Here is a 24028-nt window from a genome sequence, read left to right as displayed (position 1 = left end):
GACAAGAGACATAGATTTGGGTGTCACAAGCATATGGGTCATAGTTGAGCTAAGGGGTTTGATAAAATCAGTCAACTCAAAAAAAATAAATGAGAGGTTTAAAAAAGAGGGCTAAAGATAGAACCCTGAGATGAACCATTTACTATAAAGGTTGGGGAGGTAGCCATCAGAGTGCTGGAAAGCACGAGAAGAAGAGCCTACACAGAAGAAGCCATTCCCAGGAAAGGGCAGTATCAGATGTCGCACAGTGTTGGAGAAATTGAAGATGGCGAGATACGACTATTAGAAAACTACTTTTGATCATAGCAGCGTTAGCAGGATATTGGAACACATACTGGATTGCAGAGTTAGAGGAGTGAATTTCAGGTAAGTAATGCAGACGACAGGATACTTGGTGGCACTGGAAAGCAGAGAGAATGCAAAGTGAGAGAGAGTGGTAGTGGTAAAGGAGAGACAGAATCCCTGAAAGGTGTTGTCAGCTTGGGAAATTTAGGGAGAGTTTTATCCAATGTAATGGGGTTGATTAAGGGTCGTAGGAAGAGAAGGCAGTGACCAGTGGAGTCAGAGTTTATAGTTATGTCAGGACACATCTCACCTTGCTCAAGAGTTATTGAGCGTTAGGTTTTCATACTGGTAGGCTGTAGCCATAGCTACATATTAACTCTTGTCTTCGTAATGTTGCTGTTGTCCTACAACCTTGTTCACCATTCCTAACACACTAACGGATGCTATTAGTGGTTTATATTTCTCATGTATTTGTGTGATTATACTGTAGATTATATTTATTTCAACAGGTGTTTCTTATGGACAAAGCAATAGCGACATTGAAGCTCTACATCAGGCTTATTGTCATGTAGCCCATTCTTTGGGAGATACAGATGAACAAAGAATTGAGAGTAATGCACAGGAAAATATCAAGAGCTCAGTGAAAGATTATCCTCAAGAAAATGAAGAGTCCTCTAAAAACATCTCTACTACAGAATCAGGTAAAAGTTAATTTGAGACCTTCTCTGCAGAGTTTCTCTTGTGTAATTTAAATAGTTTGCTATAATAATTGTTTCTCAATCTCTGAATTTAATTTAAAGGGTTTGCTCAAATGAAATTTGGGAATCAGTAGTTTTATAAAGTTAGAGCTAAACACAAGATAAAATTTTAATTCCTCTTTCCAATGCCTTGAACAAATCAGAAAATCACCTAAGTGTTTATACATTTTATACGCTTTTCCTTATGCATATACTAAAGTAATTTTTAAATAGAGAACAGTATTTGGGGATTAACTAAATAATATATTTAACAAATATATGGTCACATATATTTGATTATATTGATATAGATGGGTATGTCAAATACATAGATCTATATGTCAAATGTAAATCAAAGGAGATTTTGTTGGTACAAGTAAGTTTATAGTAGGAAACTGGGTTTACTGTGTATATCATTTTGTTAGCTCTTTTGGTCAGAAAAAATGTAATCTTAGTGGGATTAGACATTAAGCAATTCATGTAATTTGGGGGGTTACTGTTTTAACTTTTTTTCCCTCTTAGATCTGCCCACAGTAGAGGAGTTGATGAAACCTATCAGAATAGATTCCATGGGTGTCAGTGGTTTTGATTTACAACCTGTCAGGTATGAGGCTTTTTGGAATGGATTATGCAGACTGTTTGCTTATTGTTTTGTTACTGGAAACTTTTAGAATCGCTTCTTTTACATACTCATTCCTAGTGACTGATTAATGAGTAGCTTATATGAGTCTCCCTTTGAGTCACTGCTCTCATTAGTAGTTCTTACCCGGTTTATCAACATTCTTCTAGTGCTGAAATTAAAAAATATTTTTTAAATAGATGCCACTAAAAAAACCTGCTGCAATCAAGTATTCTGAAGGCGTTTTTACTGAAAATGAAAACTAAAACTCTTTCAGCTTTAAATAGCTCAGGGCGTTTGGTTTGAACAGTGAGAGGGACCATGAATTTTATTCTGTGTGAGTCATAGGTTTGGTTTTTTATAAACCAGTTAATCACTTAATCACAGACCAGCCATCCTTTTACAGGGTAAAATGCACCAGCTCCAGTACATTTTAATGGAAGCTTGTGGGACCTTGCTGTCATTTTCCAGCACAGAGTAGCTCATTACAGTAACCTTGCACTTGTGTCCCAGCTACTAGAGTGTCACATCCGTCGTTTCATGTGATCCTCATAACACATAGGTCAGATGTCTTTATCTGCATCATTCAGGTGATGAAACTGAGGTAAGTCAGTTTGTAGTGGAAAACACACAAAACCCAGGTCATGAAGATAGTGGCGGCGGCGGCAGTGGTGGTGATGATGATAATAACAGCTGACTTTTTTATCACACGCTGACTGTGGGCCCAGTACCGTGCAAAGTTCTTTACATCCTAGATTTCATTTAATCTTATAACAACTCTATGAGTTATATTTTATTATTCTCCCCATTTCATAGATAAGAAAACTGAGACTTAAAGAAGTTAAATAAATAGCCCAAGATCATATGGTTATGTAGGGGTGACTGGATGGCTTTGTGGGTTAAGTGCCCAACTCTTGATTTCAGCTCAGGTCATGATCTCATGGTTTGCAAAATGGAGCTCCAATGTGGACTCTGTGCTGAGAGCGTGAAGACTGTTTGGGATTCTCTTTCTCCCTCTCTCTCTGCCCCTCACTCACTCACAGGCATGTGCATTCTCTCTCTCTCTCTCAAAATGAATAACCTTAAAGAAAAAAAAGATCATTTGGTTACAACCAGGAAACACAAGAAATTTTTGTGTGTTATAACCACTTACATTGTCAGATCTTTGATCTCCATGAAATATTTCTGTAAAACACCTGTCATCCATTCCTGCATTTATTTGCTCATTTGTGTTTTCAGCAGACACAGTCTGAGCCCCTCCTTGTAATACGTCTGCATCATGTAAATCCACTTGTAGTGACTTCTCATCCCGCTTCTGCATCTGTGCTAGTTGAGAGAAAATGATACAGTGAAGCTTACTCTAAAACCCATCTGCTTGAATGCTTAGTATTCTTCCACTGATCTACAGCACTAGTTAGTATTTTTTAAAGGACAGACTATTCTCCCTTACTGCTGTTGGGGGCTGTGTGGGTGTTAAGGAAGACATTTTTTTTTTTTTACACATCTTGTGTGTTTGCTGGCAGAGGTGCAATCATTTTACTAATGTGAATTCTAAATATAATTCTTTTTCATTTTTGTTTAATTTTTTTTAATGTTTATTTATGTTTGAGAGAGAGAGAGAGAGAGAGAGCACGAGTGGGGAAGGGACAGAGAGGGAGACACAGAATCGGAAGCAGGCTCCAGGCTCTGAGCTGTCAGCACAGGGCCCAACACAGGGCTCGAATCCACGAACCGTGAGATCATGACCTGAGCTGAAGTCAGATGCTGAACCGACTGAGCCACCCAGGTGCCCCTCATTTTTGTTTAAAAACAAGTGTACTTACATTAAAGCCATAACAATAATTCCCGAAATGTCAGTGATATAAACTAGTACACATATCTGAAACCTCTTTACTAAACTGTAAATATCTCGGCTGCTGTAACAAATAGTCCTTAAAATTTTAGTAGCTAAACATCATCAAAAATTTAATTTTTGCTCATGTCATAATCCCATGTGTGTCAGTGGGTTGAAGTAGGACTCTACTCCACATAGTCATTGAGGGACCCAGGCCACTTTGTCATCAACACATGGTTTTAAGGTTGTCATGGCCTCATCCAACCAGTTGATAAAGAAAGAAGAAAATCTGCTTTTTCATAGCATTTTTCAAAGCTGAATCTTATTCTGAGTCTATGCACTCTACAGAGTGAATCTGTGAGGCCCTCAGTTTCTTGACTCTCTCTGTTCCCTTTTATTTTTTCTTACAAACTGGTCCTTTTTAAATAATATCTAGTCAAAAGTAGCCAATAGTAGCTAGCACTTAGAAATTCTCCTGCCAGTTTTCTTAGTATCCCAGACTTCATAGCTATGTGATCTGCCTTATAAACTATTGTAGGTGACAGTTTGGCAAATGTTTTGTCAGTGTAAAACGTGGGCTGCCACTTCTCCAGCTTTTAGCATCAGGTTCCTTGTCACCCAAAACCCAGCCACTAAGCCAGTGACACATATCTTAGGTTCTTGTGACCATAGCTCTCACATCTAAAGGCAAGAACTACTGTGGGGGCCCGACTAGACGCAGGATGGCAAGGAAACATAATTTAGTTAGTATGCAGGAAGGACAGGAAATGGTTTTAATAACTTCTAGCCAGTTTCTGCTACCATGAAGAAGGAAACAACTATTACATTTTCTGATGATTCCAACTACTTTAGAAAGTTCTAATAGTTCTGAGAAAACAGTCATCTCATATGAAATTAGCCTGTTAAACTGTATTTTATAAATGACATTATCTTATAAATTATAAAATTAAATGACCTAATAGGCCATAATTATGTAGTTTGACAATAACAATATCCCTATTTTTGGAGCCCCTATAATATACTGATATTGAACCACATTTAGAAATGTCCTTAAAGGATATTTTCTCTATTTTAAAAATTGAATGGTCTGAAATGTTACATTGTATTTAATTATTTTAAACCACAGAAATGATTTTCTTTCAAAATACTAATGATTTTCCTGTTTCTCTTTAAATTTTTTCCTATACTGTGATGAAATTTATGCTTTTTAATATTTATATTCTACTTCTCACTGACATAAATTATGATTACTTCTTTAGTTTCTTATAGAAATGTGTAAAATATTTTTCTTCCCTCAAATGCATGTTGACTTGATAAGGTATTATGGATAAAAGATGTATTACACAAAGGTCATTTAGAGATTCATTTTTTATTTTTTCTTAAACAAAAACCATCACTGTCTTGCTTGGTTTGGTTCTCTTTTGAAGTAGGTCACAGAATCATTCATGTAATTTTTATATTATACTGCATTAAAATTACATGATCTGAAATTTAAAAGTTATATGGCACTGTGTAAATCTGTTAACTGTACTATACTGTGTTAACCAGGATTACAAATAATGTATTTAACATTAATGACTTAATTTGAATAGTTATAAATCTTAAATATATTTAATATGTATAAATAATACTTTACATATTAAAATATAAATCTTGTATTTTATGTGTGTCTGTAATATATATGGTGTGTGTGTATGTATATATAATATATATATGTATGTGTGTGTGTGTGTATATGTGTATAAATATATAAAACTGGTATTTGAGGAGTCTCCTAAGGTTCATGCTCTGTTTTGTTTTCTAGCTATAATAAACTGGCTGATAGTAGAGAAGCTGAGTCCCTTAAGAAGAACCCAAATATATCTCAAGAACCACAAAATTTAAGCCAACGTTTTGACAAAAATGAAGAGAATGCGGTTTTACAAAAGACAACAAATAAAGATAGAGAAAGTAGCTGTCCAGGAGTAAATAGTACAGAAGAACGTATAGATAAAATGTACCTTGATATTTTGAGGAAAAAAATATCTGTTGGACCTCCATTATTGCCTCAGGATGACAAAATAAATAAAGTAAGTGTTTGTAATCTAAGTTTATTTGACATATTGATAAATGAAGTTATATAAATACTATTGATAACTAAATTCTTCTAAAGCTAGTGGAATTGATTACATACTAACCTCCACATAGATCCTGGATATTTGAAGCAGTATTTATTACAACATCCTGTAATCCCCAAATTTTAAAATACCACTATATAGCATTCACTTTCTTTTGGAATCCATTATTTACATTCTTCCTTTGTTTTTAATAAGCATAGTCCAGAATTTGAGTAGCATAAGAAAATAAAGTTTATTCATCACTCTAATGCTTTTTATTTACTCTTTCCTGTAGTGTGTGTTTTGCAAAAGTAAGTTGTCATTAATAAAAATGCTATTAGCAGCTATTGAGAAAGTTGTTTTATTGTTCCTTTTTCTTCTGTTCTTGATCTATTCTGATTTATAAAGTTTCTTTGATCTCAGTATTGTACTTTTATGGTTTGGAGGTTATATATTTACCATAAACCATTTGAAGTTTTTTGTGGAATAAGGCAGGGTATTAATAAATTTTTATCTTGAGAATTCTCGGGGAATAAAGATAAGTTTTATGTCGTTTCAAAATATATTCCTCTCTGCTCTCCTCTATCTTAATTCTAGTAACTACACATCTTGCTTTCTGGCAAGCTTATTTTGGTTTAATGTGTTGCTTTGTTTTACTCCTGACTTTGAAGATGTGCTTCCAAATACTAAAATTCTGCAGAGTTAGACTTTGAGAATTCTAATGTGTAGTAGTTTGCCTTCTACAGACAATTATCTAGTAATCACTATGGTTTTGCTGTCTGTTAAATTTGTTTACATCTGTAGTTGAAGTTAATTTACATCCTAAAAAGTTTCTACTTGTGTGCAGACTTTTAGATCTCAACTCAGTTCTGGCGAAGAAGGGGCTGTAACTGGTAAACTTGAACCATATAAGAAGGCCAGAAGTGCACCTCCTTTACTGAAAAGAAAAGCCCAAAGTGGATTATATGCATCGGTTAGGAGCTCAGGCTATGGCAAACCCAGTTCGCCATTCAAGACTTTTTCTACTCTTGAAAAGAAAACTTCAAAGGACATTATGAAGAGTAAAGCCTTGAGATCCATCCCTACTGCAAATCAAGCTAGGAAAAAAGGTAATCATATGCTCTTTTCATATTATAGTTCTGTGCGTATAGTGTATTATTTTATGTTCCTTGTTCTCTACTTTCCTTATTTCTCTCCTTCTGTGAACTTTCCTTTTCATAGAAAAAATTAATCTTAAGATAATATATTCCACACTGAAAGCTTCAGTTTACAGGGAGTTTTGGTCCTTAGCTTTTAGCTTTCCAGAATGACACTTAGGAAATATGGGAAATGAATAGAAGATAGAATAGAAGATAGGAAGGAGGGTCAAACTCATCCTCACCTGGTTGACTTTGGAATATCCATTGTTTACCAGAGAAGACCTACAAATTCAGAATGCAAATGGCAACCTACAAACAAAAGTAGATATAGAGATTATTTGGATATTAGTTCCATATAGATTGAGACAGGCAGGATGTTTTATTATTACATAATGCATGTTTTTATGTACTGCAGTGCCTCTGTTAGTTATTTCCTAATGCAGTCATTTTACATTGACAGTAGGAAAGGGTAATTTTCAATTTAGAAACCTATGTAGCTATTAAAAGAAACAGAGGTGTTCATATCAAAACAACATTTCTGCTGCCTTTAAACTCCAGTGAGGAAAGGGGAGCAATGGAGCCAGAAGCATTTTGTCCTTTCCTTTATGATTCAATTTAGTAGGTGATCAGTTTCGTCATTGTTATATGGTGATGGTTGTCATGAGGAGAACTGTCCTCACTGGAAAATTCATTTCTAGCTTAAAGTGTCTTTCCTTGCTTTTCCCTAAGACTGTTAACGCCAGGACCACTTTGACTGTATTTTAAATTCTTTAGACATTCAGTAGACTCTCTCCTGCCTTTGTGTATATGTGTTTGCTGCAGCAACCTGTGCACCTCAGATGGAAAAGAAGGCCCAGGCTGACTTAGGTGAGAGTAAAGGAGAAGAGCAGCAGGAGGTAGTTACTCTGGAGAGGCAGGAGTATGATTCTGTAGGATTAATACAAGCATCCTTTCCTCCTATTTTTTTTAATGTTTTATTTATTTTTGAGAGAGACATCATGAGCAGGGGAGGGTCAGACAGAGAGGGAGACACAGAATCTGAAGACAGGCTCCAGGCTCTGAGCTGTCAGCACCGAGCCTGATGCAGGGCTTGAACCCACGAAACGCGAGATCATGACCTGAGCAGAAGCCGGACGGACACTCAACCTACTGAGCACCCAGGCATCCCCTTTTTCTCCTCTTCTTAACCTGTGGACCTCCAGTTCCTTTTCCTACAAAGTCTTTTGTATTCTCTTACTTTCTCTTTTCTGTGGAACATCAGCTTGTGATGTCATCTACTTGTCACTAATAAATAACCACTCATTGGATTTTGTGCTTAATATTAAAAGAAAAACACTTGGAACATTTTCAAATTTTAGTATGAATAAGAGAAGAGTGAAAATTTTTCATTCATGTTTAGGAGTATTCGTGTTATACTTTTGGGAGCAGGAAAATGCTATTTGGCTTTTAACATTATTCATTCTATTCTATTTGTTTTAGATAAATTGATCTCCAACACTTTTGAAGTTTATTTTATGTAGATTAATTCATTTAACAAATGTTTTTGAAGCACCTACTTTGGCCCAGGCACTACTAGGCCCTTGGGCTACCTCAGTAAACAAAATTGATAGATACTTCCCCTCCCCCATCTTTGTGAAACTTTCATCTGATAAGGAGAGACATTTAATAGTAAGAATAATAAATAAGTAAATGATGTTACATGCTAAGGAAAAGTAAGAAGTAGAGCAAGAGTGTCTGGTGGAGTGCAGCAGGTCACAATTTTAAATAGGATAGACTAGGTCTCATTGAGAAAGAGCCACTGAACAAAGACTTGTAGGAGATAAGAGTATTGGTCATGTGGATATCTGGGGAAGCTTATTCCAGAAAGGTGAATAAAGTCTTAAAGACTTGCAGAAGTCTTTTTATTTATTTATTTATTTATTTATTTATTTATTTATTATTTTTGAGAGACAGAGAGAGACAGCACGAGCAGGGGAAGGTCAGAGAGAGAGGGAGACACAGAATCTGAAACAGGCTCCAGGCTCTGAGCTAGCTGTCAGCACAGAGCCCGACACGGGGCTCAAACCCACAAACTGTGAGATCATGGCCTGAGCTGAAGCCAGACATTTAACTGACTGAGCCACCCAGGCGCCCCTACTTGCAGAACTCTTAAAGTAGGAAAGAATATCTGGCATGTTAAAGGAATAGCCTAGAAGCTCGTATCACGAGGGCAGAGTGAGTAAAGAGGGTAGTAGTAGATGAGATCAGGCAGTCAAAAGTGCAGGCATGTATTAATTTTTCTAAGGCATTTTAAAGACTTAGACTTTTACTCTGAGTAAACAGGTGAGCAGCTGAAAAGCTTTGGCATGAGAATAACCTCATCTGACATCTTCAGACAGATTTCTCTGGCTGCTGTGTTATAGGTCATATACATATAAATACATTCACCTAGCATACAGGGCATGGGAAGAAACACAGAAACCAGTGAGAAGGCAATTTTAGGAGTCTAGGCTAGAAGTGATGGGGTCAAACCAGAGTGATGGCAGTGGAAGTAATGAGAAGTGGTTGAGTAAGGATATATTTGGAATATAGAACCAAAAATCTAAAAGATTGGTTTGGGGTTGTGAAGGAGGAGTTCTGAATGATGCCAAAATTTTTGGCTTGAGTAACTGGAAAAATAGATACACTGTCCAGCAGGGATGGAGAAGGCTTTTGTAGAGTAGATTTGGGGGTGGAAGGAAGATCAAGAGTATAGTTATTGAAGTAACATTTTGAAATGACCATTCTACATGCAACTGGAGACAACAAAGAGCCAATTAGATAGAAAAGTCTAGACTACAAGAGGGAGGTGTGGACAGCAGATATACTTGGGAGTTATTATTAAAACCAATACAGCTGGTTTTTAAAACATGAGACTGACAAAGATTATCAAGAGAGTGAGCATTGTTATAGAAAAAAAAGCAAACCAAGGCCTGAGCCCTGAGCTAATCTTAAGATGCCAGGGAGAAGAGGAGTAACCTGCAAAGAGAGTAGAGTGAGAGTGGAGGAAACCCGAACATATGGGATCCTAAAAGCTGACTGAAGAAAGGAGAATTTATTTCTCTATCAGGTGCTACTGAGAGATAAAGGAAAGTAGAAACTGGCCCTGACCTTTGGGTTTAGCAAGGAGGAGGTCATCAGTAAACTGGACAGTTTCCATGGATATGTGGCTATAAAAGGCAAGTTGAATGAAAATAGGAAGGATTATGAGAAATGGAATTGGATACTTAATTTATAGACTACCCCGGAGCAAAGAGTGTAAAAGGCAGGAAAAAATGGGGGTATAACTAGCATAGGAGGTGGAGTGAAGAAAAGCTTTTTGTTTTGCTTTTTTAAATATATGTAAAAATGGTAGGAAATAATATGTCTCGTAGATGGTTATGCTTCTTGGAAAGAGTCAGTGGATTTATGACTGAGAGAAGAAGAACTGCTGCAGCAAAGTCCGTGAGTAGAGGAGCTGTCATGGAATCTAGTATTCAGTGGAAGGGGTGGCTCTAGGGAGAGGCATGGACAGTTCATCTATGGAAACAGACGGGAAGAGAGAAGATATAGGCACAGATGCTGGTGGGTGGGTAGACATGGCGAAAGAGTGTGGATGATTTCTTTTGATTGCTTCCATTTCTTTAAGAAATAAAACATCATTAGCTAGCATTGAGGATGGGGTAGGAGTGCTGGAGGAGAGAAGATGTGAAATAGCCACCATGGAAGACAAAACTGCCAGCAGAGTTCTCTTGTCATTAGTACTTATGGAGTTAAGTTGAGTCAGGCAGCGTGTTTGTGTGAGTGTGCATGTCCATGTTTTGCTGCATGACTACAGGTATTGGGTAGTCATATAGTTGGATTTACCAAGAAGAGTGGTTTCTGCCTAATGAGTGCACTGTATGGAGAGAGGAGCAAGATGAGGCCAGTGGTGTATATGGAATTCAAGTTGAGTAAGGAAGGAAGAAAGGAAATCGAAGGGTGTCGTAAAGTGTGAAACAGGATCAACTGACTGTGAGTCCTTGAGTAGAGAAGTAATGGAATCTAGGAATCTAGCGATTGTTGGAGTCCAGGTACCAGAGGGCATGAAGTGGAAGATAGGATTAATAGAGAGTAAATGCCTAAGACTGAGATCAGGAGTGATTGTGTTCCTGGTAATAGAAAAGGCCTAGAGTATACCAATGGAAGTGAGTAGGTGAGGGGGAGAGGTTCAGTATAAGGACCCAAAGCCAGGGGTTGACAGGATCACCTATGAGTATATTGAATTACTAAGAATGAAGACAGAAGTAATGTCACAGTTGATGGAAAAGAAACGAGGGGCATGATGTAGAGGTTGATAGATGAAAACAACAGTATTTTTATGAATATTTTTTCCTATTTCAAAATTTTAGAGTATTTGTGACTGCCAAAATAAAAATAAAACACTAAAATTTATATTAGAGTACAATGATAAATCATGACTGTCCATTTTTATACTGTTACTCTTTTTTATTAGACCATTAACTGTGATATCCTTTTTATCTCTTTTTCTTGTAAAATTCCCTCAGAGCAATTTTACTTTTATTCAGAAGAATTTCAATTCCTTTGGATGATCATTACTTGTCACAGGTTGGGCTCTCCAACAAGCTGACTCTAGTGTACAGAAAGTCTAGAAAATGCACTTAGAATCAACATTGGTTAAGAAGAAAAAATAAGCTAGCTGCTGGGGCTTACTCAGAGTTTCTTTTCTTTGTGTAAAATGAACCCAGGGACAGGCAGTTCAGAGCTAGTGCCACTGTGTGAGAAACGAGACCCCTTTCTGTTTCGTGCTGCAAAATCCTTTCTCTGTGACTTTTGTCTTCATTGTCATAAGATGGCTATTCAGCCTCCAGACCATGTTAGGAGGAAAGGTGAAAGGTAAAAGGTCCATGGCAGTTAAATCCTCCACTTCTTAATCAAGAAAGTAGTGACTTTTCTGGAAGCCCCATTTAAGGAACTTTTGCTTTCATCTTATTAGCCTGCATTTTGATCTTGTGGTAATCCCCAGTTACTTGGAGTTTAGGGAGATGAGTGTTTTCAACTGGCTACTTTGCTGCCCTGAGCAAAATTAATAGGGAAGTTTCTATTAATAGGGAGGAAGAAGAGATTGGCAATTAGCAGTACCTGCCGTGTGGTTGTTTTCCTTTTTATTCTTAATTATTTTTCTTTGGCTGTTAATCTATGTTTTTATTTTTAGACTCATAAGTTTCTCATTATAAAAGGAATAGTTGCTCATTATTTAAATTCAAAAATACAGAAAAGTAAAAAAGCAATCACAGCAAGAAACAGCTAGTGTCACACTGGGTTAGCATCATTTCATGCTTCTCCTGTGTATGTCCTTATACAGACAGAAGGAAGCAGAGATGGGTAGATGGAAGGAGAGAGGCAGACATGTAGCTAAATGGACAAAACATTTTATAAGAACAGGATCACTCTTTATCAGTTCTTTTTAAGTTAAATATTAAATTTAGTTTTTCTTAAATTGGCAGGAAGAAAATGAAACTTCATCCTAGGAAATATATCCCAAAAGTTCCCTTTAAGAAAATAGATTTTGAAAACTGCTCACATGTTGCCAAAATCATGCTGTTTTTAAGTGCATTTTTAATTTTATGCATTATCAGTTTTCCCTTCTATGTTTATAAAAGGTAGTAAAACTCTTACATCTCCCACTCACATGCCTTCTACTCATTTTTGTTGATTTCATCTTTACTTATCTAAAATATATTTATTCTCTCCTGCAGCACCCTTAGCTTTTGAGCTTAGATCTTGGTTCTGGTTATTAAAGAGAAGGAATGCTTTTCACAGGTCTCTTAGCCATAATTTCTTCATTCTGGAATTATGATGGTTGATTTCTTATTTGACTAAATTTTCTTAATCCATTATTTTTTCAAGAACGGTTTATGAGGTCCAAATTCTGCAGTGTTTTCACATTTGAATTTTATATCCAAGCGAATTTTCTGTCATATTAAGAAAAGATATGTCTGTGTACCATTACTGAACATAATTACTTAGAGAAGTCATATTTAAGAACTCAGGAAGACAGAATTCTGGTATAAAAGCCCTGGATGACTACAACTTGAATAAGAGTCACCTGTCACTCTTAGCTGTCACTTCCTAGGGAGAATGACAGTCCTAGAAGGTCACACTCCATTCATTGGCCACATCAGTGGACCTCCCGTGACCTGGAAGGATGAGTGCCAGCTTTTACAATGACTCAGTTTCTTTGGGAACACTTTAGGAAATTTCTCCAGCAAAACCTTCTCCATCAGATAGTCCAACTGAATATGACTACTACTCTATAAGGAAAACCTGCATGCCTGGAAAAAAGAGGTACATTCGTGATTTGTTTTTTCTTTTGACTCTTCTGTATTTTCCAAATCTTCAATAACCATGTATTTCACTTTTAATGAGAAAGTAAACTTTATATTTAAAAAGTTAGCATCTTGAAGAAATTATATTTAAAAATACAAATTTCAAATTCTTCATTTACCTCTAAGGCAGATAAATTTTTACTGACTGTTCAGCTCAGAACCTGTATAGACCTCAAACTCTCTTCCAGGTATTTCTCATGAATGTTTTCTAATTATTAATTGAATAATTTATTGGCCTTAGAATTATTCCTACTGTTTGGGGATTTACAAAGTACCTTAAAATAACCAAAATTTTAACCAAAATATATATCAATCACATTTTTAAAAATTTAATATATATTATCAGGGTTTTATAGCAGTATTATAATAATATAATTTTATTTTTAAATCAAATTTAGACTAGCCATTGTAAAGTTTCCATGTAATGTATATTATTCCATTGATACTGTATCTTGATACACATTATTTTATGAAAAGTATGCTTTGAGAGCACACTTAATCTGAACTAAAATCCTTCATAAAGTTATCAGTTGCTCTTTGATTCATCATTTAGATACTATTATTGCTGCAGCTATTTAAAAGAATAATTTATTTAAAATTAGTAAGGCCTGAAATTATCCCTGTCCACATTCTCCTCACATTTTTTAGCTCCATTTATCATTTGACACGAATCCTGGGTCGGTGAGCCGTCTCTGTCAAATCGAGTGAAATGTTGATTATGGGCCGTGGTTCTGAGTGCAGTGAAACAGCTGTGCTCTGGTGCTGCACCTCAGCCTGTTTTTAGATCCTAATTTATCTTAGTGTTCCCATTTATTATACTTACTGTTACATAATTGCCGAATAAACATTCAACTTTGTTTGCATTTGTGGTGCTTTTGTCTATCGTTTGCCATATTCAGAAATCTTATCTGGAACCAAAGTCATCAAGCCTGCAGCTCTGGGTAAACCAGCTCCCAAAACTGAAAGTTGCCTGGCCGTTTGTACAAAGTCTGAAGATTCTGCAGAAACTGATCACAGTGTTCAGTTTCAGAATGTAGGTATTGAATTTCAAAATCACATTCTTAATTTTTTTTCTGTTCTATAATATTAAAACTCAATTATAAATAATGAAATATGTGAAATTTCTTTTGCATCAAGAGTGATGTTCTAATCTTACCGAACATTTATTGATTTCCTTATAAGGTAGAACATTGTTAACCATGTCATTTTTATTCATGGTGGTATTTTTCCCTAACCACCTATGTTCCAATCTACTATGTAAATATACTGTAATGAAGTAATGCTTCTCCTTAAAAGGATTCTTCAGGATATTGTGATGGGAACAAGGAGACAGAGTTGATTATGTGTAAAAGAGTTCAGGAAGCAGAGGAAAAATGGAGGGGTGCGCAAGCCCTAATTGAGCAAATTAAAGTTACGTTCTCAGAAAAAGAGAGAGAGCTGGAAAATAAGATGGAAGAACTAAGGAGACAACAGGAAAAGGAACTCTTCAAACTAAATCAAGACAATTATATTCTTCAATCCAAGGTACTAGACACATTGTCCTGTTTCTCCTTTCATTGATTAAAAAAGAACTTTTACTCCCTGTGAAGTGCCTTGTCATCCTTTTTTCCTGCGGCTGTTTGACTTGATGAGTTTGCTGTATAAAATATGAATAGGGTTCTGAAGACTGCCTCCTCACAGCAGAGCCTAAATCGAACCCACTGGGGAAAAAAATAAAAATTTAAATTGGCCCATTTTGATAATTTTCTTCTGTTAGCAGTTCTTTCTGAGAACAAATCCCTTAGTTCACTCTGACCTTCAAAGAAGACGGTTTCAGAAAGAACTGCTATGGAAGGGCCGAGATTCCGAAAATGACACTGTAGCATTTCTGAGTTACTTTCATCACCAGAACTGTCGGCAAAAATGTCCCTGTGATGATCTAACTGTAATTAGTGTTAATTCCATTGTGGTTACGGGACAGTTTTATATATATGCATTACATGTTTTCTTTTCTTCTTCCTCATTTCCCACTTGATCATTTCTTTGCCTAAATAAAATGTCTATTTTCTCAAAGTTGAGTAGCTTTGAAGAAACAAACAAAAAGCAAAGATGGTTACATTTTGGAGAAACAGCTGATCCTGTCACTGACGAAAAATTGAAGCAAATTCAAAAAGAAATACAAGAACAAGAGACACTTCTTCAAGGATATCAACAGGTGTGGGGATTTTTAGCACTTTGTGAATTTGTTCTTGAGATCCTTTAATTGTAAAAGTAAGACATATTAAAATATTTCTGTGCTCATGTATCAGGTAATAGGAATTCTGGCAAATATGAGAAAGCAATAATTTGACGAGTCTGAACATTTTTAATGGGTATAATTAAAGTAGTTAAAAGCATGGGTTCTGGGTTCAGAGAGTCCAATGTTAGCCTTTGCCCCCCCACCTGCTGTGCAGCCTTGGGCAGATCACTTCACCTCTCTGAGCCAGTTTCCTCGTCCTTGAAATGGGATGGTAATAATAGCAGCTGCCTCATGATGGTTGTGAAATTAAAATAAGGAATGCAAACCAACCTGTCAGTGCCTGGCACATACTAACCAGTTAGTGAATGTCACCTGTTACTATTTTTAATAGCCATATTCCTTAGACACTGCCCTATTTTTTAGTTTTCTGTCATGCTTTCCAGTAGATTGTATTGACTAGTTTTGATATTATATTCAGAAATACAAACCTGAAATTACTTGCCAGCGTGCTGAGTGAAAAAATTTGAATTAAATGAGAAAAAATCTGTGAGTCCTGCAGAAGGCAGATACTTGCCATGTGTGTCTTGGTGATGTTGACCAGCCAGTCAGCCAGGACAGGTTTAGTGATCTCCAGCATAAAACTTCATCTTAGTGTCCTCCCCTTCTTTTCTCTTATTTCCCTCCCCTTCTGTTTCTCTCATTACCTTTTTCTCTTCTGACCTTTAAGCATCAGGCCTGTCAATAGCAAGCATTGTTATCTGAGAACATCCAGAGAAAGCATTGTCACACCGGTGATCACAACATTTCCTATAAATGAAATAGTTCTGGTTCCGGAGGCCATTCTGCCCTGGAGTTAGAGAGAACCTTCCAAATCCTTTGCCTGCCATTCTCATCTTGGCTGTGTAGAGCACACAGGATTTCAGAGTCCCAGAAGGGTGCTGGTTACCTTCTCCCATAAAGATAGCACAAAACGTATGAATCCATGTACATTAAATTGCTGGTATTTAGGCATGGACCATCTACCAGGCACTAGGCCAGACATGGTGAGACAGTACATGGTTTTATTAGATCCTCAAAGATTCTTGGTTTTCATCATATTCTTAATTTTAAAAAGTTTTTAGGCCACAGCACCTAAACACAGATTGGTACTTTCTCCCTCTGATCTCACTGTTTGAGTCACTCTTTAGTCCAAGGCTGGTGGAGAACTGGGCCTGGTCTCTGCTCAGCCTTGTCCTTATGCTTTTAGAAACACCTGATCTCTAACTCCCTGCTCACAGAAAGTTCCAGAAACAAGCATGTAAGCCCATCATAGCTATCTATATCCAGTTACCTCATGCAGGAAGCCAGGATAGAAACAGAAAAAAGAGGATGCAGACAGTCCCAGTGGGCCTTTCTGCCCCTGGTCCTCACAGCTGAGATGTTATTCCTGGAGCCGCTCACCCACTTCTGTGAAATACGGTGCCTTATCCTGACTTTAAGATCTTTGGCTTTGAGAGTTTTTGTACCTCTTTTTTTTTCCAAGTAAGCATTTTGGTAAGAATTGTTTTCAGGTAACAGGTTTTCTTCTGAGATAACATAAAGAGTTTTTAAAGAGGTGTTGCTTACTCAAAAACTGAAAAAATTTAAAAGACTTTAAAAATGCTTAAGGCGGGACACCTAGGTGGCTCAGTCAGTTAAGCTTCCAACTTCGGCTTAGGTCATGATCTCACAGTTCGTGGATTCAAGTCCCACATCGGGCTCTGTGCTGGCAGCTCGGAGCCTGAAGCCTGCTTCAGATTCTGTGTCTCCCTTTCCTTCTGCCTCTCCCCGACTTGTGCTCTGTCTCTCTTTCTTGCTCTCAAAAATAAAAATTAAAAAAAAATTTTTAAATGCTTAAAGGATGTGCCTGTTGTGAGCATATATACTTGCTATGTAAGTACTAATGACTTTTAACTAAAATATAATTTTCTGTTTATGAAAAGGAAAATGAACGATTATATAATCAAGTGAAAGATCTGCAAGAACAAAACAAGAAAAATGAGGAGCGAATGTTCAAGGAAAACCAGAGTTTATTCAGCGAGTTAGCTTCCTTAAAGTGAGTCCTTTCTGAATTCTCAAAATCAATTATACTTAGACTATTTCTAAGCATTTTATTGTTATATTAATAATACATTTTTACTTAGAACCAAAAAAATTTTACATTGATTTATAGTTCATAACTTTGATAGTTTTAATAGTCAATGTATTTTTCCAAAGTATATACTTTAGTATTTTCAGCATACTCATATTTGAGTTTTATATCAGTTTTAGGAAATTGGGTATATAGTTTTCATCTCGATCAATCATTGAGCCTGAGATGCTTAACCATATCCTAAAGAACCGTGTGGTTAATAATACTAAAACTATGACACAGTATCACTTAATGCTTAAGTCAGGTCTACAGAAGTGGAGCCTGAGGTAGGGACCCTTATGGAGGTGATTTCTGGGTGGATAACTCTCAGGAGAAGGGGAGCAAGCAAAGCAAGATTGGGGGGATGAGGGGGGGGATGGTAAGTAAGAATGTGGTCTTAGCCAGAGACTGGCTTCGTTCTCTTCTCCCAGAAAGCTCGGAAGAACAGATTGTACCACAGAGTAGGTCCCATTTGAGGCAAGAGGAGCGGGCTTTCCTACCTTCAAACTAGTCGCCACTGGCTAAGTAAGGGGTGCTCTGGGAAGGGAGTGGGGATATCCTCCAGGCCAGCCGGCAGGGGCTGCTCTGGAAAAGGGGACCTAGTGGGTTTTTACTAACCTGCGTTCAGCATGGCAGGTCTGATGGAGCACCAGCACCTACTTGGGAATCATATTTCAGATGATAAGATCCTTTGGATACTACTACCTCCAGCTTTAACATATTAAGTGAAAAAGCTCACAAACATGGGCAAATTAGGGTACTGTCTTCTTTTAGGAAATGACTAATGGTTTTGTGTCACTTCATATAAACACCTAATTACCCAGATAGGACTGCTATTAGAAGAAACCTCTTAGGACATGAATGTATGACCCCAAGCCTTTTGTGATAATCTGCACAGTTCTGATACGTGAAAGCATTATATCTGATTTCTTTCCAAATGCTTCAATACAAGTGTTTTAAAATACCACATCTTCTTCTGCCTGGCTTTTAAAAGAGATCTATTCCCGAATCCCAAATTGAAACTTTAAATGAACTTTCACAATGAAATAGATGGTTTCGTTATTGTTTTAGGATTGCATGATCTTATATAGATTTCCTAAACTCCTTGTGTAATGTTTCTGGAAAAACAGAAAAATTGATTCTATCTTTAGATAATAGACTGGTTTTGTCAGTCTCCATGTGTATAATTGGCAATTTATGTTTCTTAGAAAGGAGTCTAGAATGATGTGGCAAGGAGGACACCCCACCAGGGGAAAAATGCAGCACATCTTTCTGGGACATAGGGTTTTTTCCTCTGAGAATTAGGAGAAAATATTTTTTATTTTATAAATAAAGCAAGGCGTTGGGATTTCAATTCTTTAAATTAAACAAACATTTCAAAATATACTTTTAGCATTTTAATACTTTAATCGTTAGAATAAACAATTTTTTTCTCTTCAGTGGCTCACATAGTTCCAATGTCCATCAGTTTTTTTTTATTAAGAATTATATATTTTGCATTGAAAGGAGTACTTTGTTAAAAAAATTTTTTTTATATATAAATCAGAGAAAAGATGCACAAAAGTCGTTTCCTGTCTGAAGTAGTTGAAGATTCAGAGCCCACCCAAACCCAGAATTTTACGGATCTGTTAACAGAGCTACGGATGGTACAGGTAAACCTCAAAGGGATTTTACCTTCATAGATTACTATAAAAATGCGCATGTGTGTCCAAAAATCTGTTTGTAATTTATGAATAGATAAAAAGATTCTAAGTCTCATGTCATTAAAAAATTAAGGCATACCTAAAATTAGCATTTAATATATGTGTGACTTTCATATGGAGACCACGACAGAGCACAGGTTTTAGATGGCAGCTTCTCATCTAGCGTTCGTCACCTGGAGTGTTGGAGGCATAACCTTCCTTAGGGCAGGCACACTTTATTTCAAACAAGTTACTTATTGGAAATGTATAGCCTATATAGGAAAATAACTTAAAGATGACTATTCACCTTAAAATGTTAGTTGGTTTTTTACCTGTCTTCAGTGGACTGTGCATTTCTAGACGGCTGGGACTACAAATGTTTGCGTCTCATGTAGCTAACACAGATGCAAACTGTAACAGCTGCTCTGTAATTTTTTTTCTTTATTTTTATTGAATTTAATTATAAAGGATTTGGCTTACAATTTTTTTTAGGTTTTATTTTATTTATTTTTTATATATAATTTATTGTGAAGTTAGCTAACATACAGTATATATGGTGTGCTCTTGGCTTTGGGATTAGAGTCCTGTGATTCAGCACTTACATCAAACTGCTAATACTAACTAGTGCCCTCTTCAGTGCCCATCACCCATTTCCCCTGCATCTCCCACCCCCCTACTCCCTTTCATGCTCCATTTGTTCTCTGTATTTAAAGGTCTCTTATGGTTTGTCTCCCTCTCTGTAACTATATATATATTTTTTTCTTCCCCTTCCCCCATGGTCTCCTGTTACGTTTCTCAATTTATACTTAGGAGTAAAAACCTATGATATCTGTCTTTCTCTGATTGACTTATCTCACTTAGCATATTTGTTTACACTTAGCATATTACACCAATACATAAGGTGGATCCAGTTCCATCTACAGTGTGGCAAATGGGAAGATTTCATTCATTTTTCATTGCTAAGTAGTATCCCATTGTATGTATATATCACATCTTCTTTATCCATTCATTTGGGCTCTTTCTGTAATTTGGCTATTGTTGATAGCACTGCTATCAACATTGGGTACGTGGGCCCTTATGAATCAGCACTCCTGTATCCTTTGGATAAACTAGTAGTGCTATTGCTGGGTCATAGGGTAGTTCTATTTTTAATTTTTTGAGGATCCTCTACACTGTTTTTCAGAGTGGCTGCACCAGTCAGCATTCCAACTAGCAGTGCAAAAGGGTTCCCTTTTCTCTGCATCCTCGTTAACATCAGTTGTTTCCTGAGTTGTTAATTTTAGCTACTCTGACTGGTGTGAGGTATTTCCCTGATGATGAGTAATGATGAGTATCTTTTCATGTGTCTGTCAGCCATTTGGTGGCTTACAGTTTTCTAAAGCAGTATTTATTAATGGGGCAAGTTTGGGAATTTTGTTCAGTTTAATTCTATTTTAAGCAGAACAGTTCCATGTATTACATGATTTTTATCATCCCTGTGTCCAGAAAATACATGCTTATAGCATCTACCAGTGATTATAAGAATCAAAAGCACTGCCACATTTCCAGACTTGTCCCTTGTGGAAGGACAGTTAATTTTCTCCAGTCTGTCCCATTGAGAACTGCAGCATGAAGCTAAACATATATGAAGGTGAATTGTGTGAATTAGAAAAATTCCAATTACGTACCACTTTTTAACAAGAAATTATATAAAGCTTTATTAAGTAGAAATCTACACATACCCTAGTTTAATAACTGATGTTTAACAGGTTTTTGTAGTATATAAAATGCAGCTTCAAGTTTGAATCCATTAGGGAACCTTCTTCAGGCACATGTATGCATGTATAGCATGATTAGATAGGTAGATAGTTAGGCAGATAGGTTAGAAGAAGGAATGAATGGTTGGACCCTCCCTAATTCCCTTATCAATAGGCCTCAAAAATTAGCAAAGTAAAAGAAGGCTTGGAAAGGCTTGGAAAAACATGGTATGGTTTCAAGCATAACATTAGCTTTATTTAAATTCTGTTATTTAGCAACCTTTTAAAAGTGCTATTTTGAAAATATTTTTCTAAAGATAGCAAACTGAAAGTGCCACTAAAAACATCAGAAAATGCCAGACAAAATATAGTAAACATCTTGTAAATCCATAATGTAAAAGCTCTCAAGAAAATAAGAATTCCTTAGGGGCCAGAAACAAGAAGGGATAAAAACCGACCAGTAAGCATCTGCTGCTAGACCAGCAGTTCAGTAGGCATGGGCTTGAGCTTTAGCAGCAAAGTGGAGACAGGACACCCAAAGAGCCATGTCCTCAGTGTAACAGTGGACTAGGAAAAAATCCACCCACCTTCACAAGGGGCTGAGATGTCAAGAAGCTTTTCTTATAAGAAGTTTCTGTCTTAAATTGATCTCCAGATAGGGAGAGGGAAAGAGTCTTCTCAGTGCCTGTGTTTTACAGATCGCTCAATATAATGTCTTCCGTTCTGCCTTCATTTGTGTTACAGTATTTCAGTTGACGCTGCCTGCAAGGTTACTCATGTCCCGACTGAAAAAAATATAACATATGCTGTAGTCCTCAGTCAGTGAGAAGCTCTAGTGTGTCTAGAAAAAACAAATGCAGAACAGCTCCTAGAAGTATACACTCTTAACCCAGCTTACCCAGTGTTTCTACAGATAAAAACCTGCGGATGACATGTTCACAATGCAAAATTACAAAAACCCAGAGAAACTATCCATAATGAGCAGGCATGGGATGATTTAATAAACAGCAGTTTTTGAACCTCAATAGAATTATTGGATAGACATATAATATAAAGAGACTAAAAATGGAGAATAGCAGATATATGAAATGCTAAAATATATTTAAATATTTTTAAAAGTTTATGGCTAAGAATTTCCCAGAAATAATAGAAGAGATGAATTCTCAAATTTAGGAAACCCAGTGATTCCTGCTCAGGATAAAGTAAAAATTACCATCTAGGCCCCTAATGGTGAAACTACCAAAGGCAAGAAAAACCTAAAAAGAAACTAAAAAAAAGCGTTAGTTTGAGATAATAGTAAAAACTTTGGGGATGTTTTTATTTCTGCAAATACTGTGAGATGGAATGTAAATATATCTTTTATTTTCATTGGTGATGGTATTCTGGGTTTAGATGGTTTTTGAGCAAAAATTCATACTGGGATGAATCTATAATGTAATATTCATATTGAGTATACTTGTGTACAGTCTAATTCATACCTTAAAATTAATAGCATTTAGTATAGTATTAAGATGTGAGTTGGTTCTCTATAAAGCATACATAGAAGCATAGTAAAAGTAAAGATTCTGAGCTCTTTCTTTTTAGTACTCCAAGGTGGGAAGAAGAATGACACCGACCACGACTTACTCATTCAGTCATCTTTTCTAAAGCACCTGCCACATGCCAGGCACCTGTCCTGGCATTGGAAGTATAGTAGGTAAACAAGACAGGCACAAACCTTGCTCACTAGGAACACATATTCTAGTAGGGAAGACAGTAAGGTAACAAATGAAACAATATACATAGAAATATCTGCTTTGAAGAATATAAAAATGGAGAATAAGGGTGTGGGGGGCAGAGAGTAAGGCACTAGTCAACAGTGGTCTAGGAGACACTCTGAAAAAGTTTTGACAGAGTTGAGAACTAAAGAGAAGCAGCAGCCATTAGGCAAAGGTATAGCCAGGAGAAAAGCATAAACCTTGCATCAGGAAGGGACTTGTTCCTTTCCAGATCAGAGACCTCTGAGGCAGAAGTGGATAAGTAAGGACGATGCCAGAGAGGCAGGCAAAGACCCTCTCTGAATGTCTGCATTGTAACTTACAAGGGAGTGAAAGTACTAGCCAGCCCCAAACCCTGTGCCGACAGGATTAACCTGGGACACTACTGGCCTTCAAGGTGGGAAGCCTGAGTCCCTGCAAGGACGCAAGCATGGAGTATCATCCGTTTAAGTGTCAAGTGTTTGACTGAACTCAAGATGCTTAAAGTTCCTTTGAATTCAAAAACTCTTAAGTCCATGAAGTAGACTCCACCGGAGAGCATTTCTAAATGATTGTACTAATTAAACAAAAGGTACTTGCAGAAAGATGCCTGAGCATTTGAATACTTGAAACTCAGTGCTCTCCTGAAAAGACATCTATAGAAGATCACAAAGAAGATTGAACAATGAAATTATGCCATTACATCTGTGATGCAGTTAGAAACCATGATTATACAGGGCTTTAATGAATGGATTTATTTTCTTCACAAGACTGGATTTGGGATTATAATATAGGGAGATACAGAATTTACTTTATTTTGAAACTTAATTATACTAAATCCACTGCTATGAGTCCAAGAGGGTTTTTTTGGGTTTCTTTCTTTCTTTCTTTTTTTTTTTTTTTAGCAGTTATAAGTTCAGTCCAATAAACATTTATTGAGTACCAGCTGTGTGCTTAGTGCCATAAAGTATATAGGTATACTAGTAATAAGTCAGTCTTAGTTCCCATAGAATTCTCAGCATAACGAGAAGAGATATGTACACAAATCAATATCATATGACACAGAAAATAATAAATACTGTACTAGAGGTACAACAGAAGTTTATGGGAACATAGAGGAAGAGAGTATCTGGAATCTCCTCATTTAAACTATCTTTGAAGGATACAGATAATTATGTCAAGATGAATGGGGGCTGTTGAGAGTAGTGATGAATGTAGGGCATTTTGAGCATTCCGTCAACCTTTTTTATGTGCCAGCCATTTTTCATGCTTTTTTTCATACAAAGATGAGTAAAATAAAGCTCTGCTTTCAAGTAATCATTTGTCAGGTGATGATGAGTTCAGTGAGCAACGTATCTGGGGGTTAGGATAAAGTTTCTATTTTAGAATGATCAGGAAAGATCTTCCTGGG

The 24028-nt window shown here is 36.5% G+C and overlaps 1 protein-coding gene across 2 annotated transcripts in view; it reads left to right on the top strand.

Moving 5' to 3' along the window:
* The window catches only part of CEP162 (centrosomal protein 162), a 99398-nt gene that overhangs the window by 38283 nt on the left and 37087 nt on the right, over positions 1-24028 (top strand). For both annotated transcript variants that reach the window (XM_029945007.1, XM_029945008.1), the window contains exons 10-18: positions 795-986; positions 1545-1626; positions 5280-5544; positions 6419-6680; positions 13996-14129; positions 14393-14620; positions 15150-15290; positions 17276-17388; positions 19010-19115. In XM_029945007.1, the coding sequence (XP_029800867.1) occupies positions 795-986; positions 1545-1626; positions 5280-5544; positions 6419-6680; positions 13996-14129; positions 14393-14620; positions 15150-15290; positions 17276-17388; positions 19010-19115 (1523 nt within the window). The remainder of the gene's footprint in view (positions 1-794; positions 987-1544; positions 1627-5279; positions 5545-6418; positions 6681-13995; positions 14130-14392; positions 14621-15149; positions 15291-17275; positions 17389-19009; positions 19116-24028) is intronic.

The sequence above is a fragment of the Suricata suricatta genome, chromosome 7, assembly GCF_006229205.1.
Source record: "Suricata suricatta isolate VVHF042 chromosome 7, meerkat_22Aug2017_6uvM2_HiC, whole genome shotgun sequence".
NCBI lineage: Eukaryota > Metazoa > Chordata > Mammalia > Carnivora > Herpestidae > Suricata > Suricata suricatta.
This window is presented reverse-complemented; position numbering and strand designations above follow the sequence as displayed.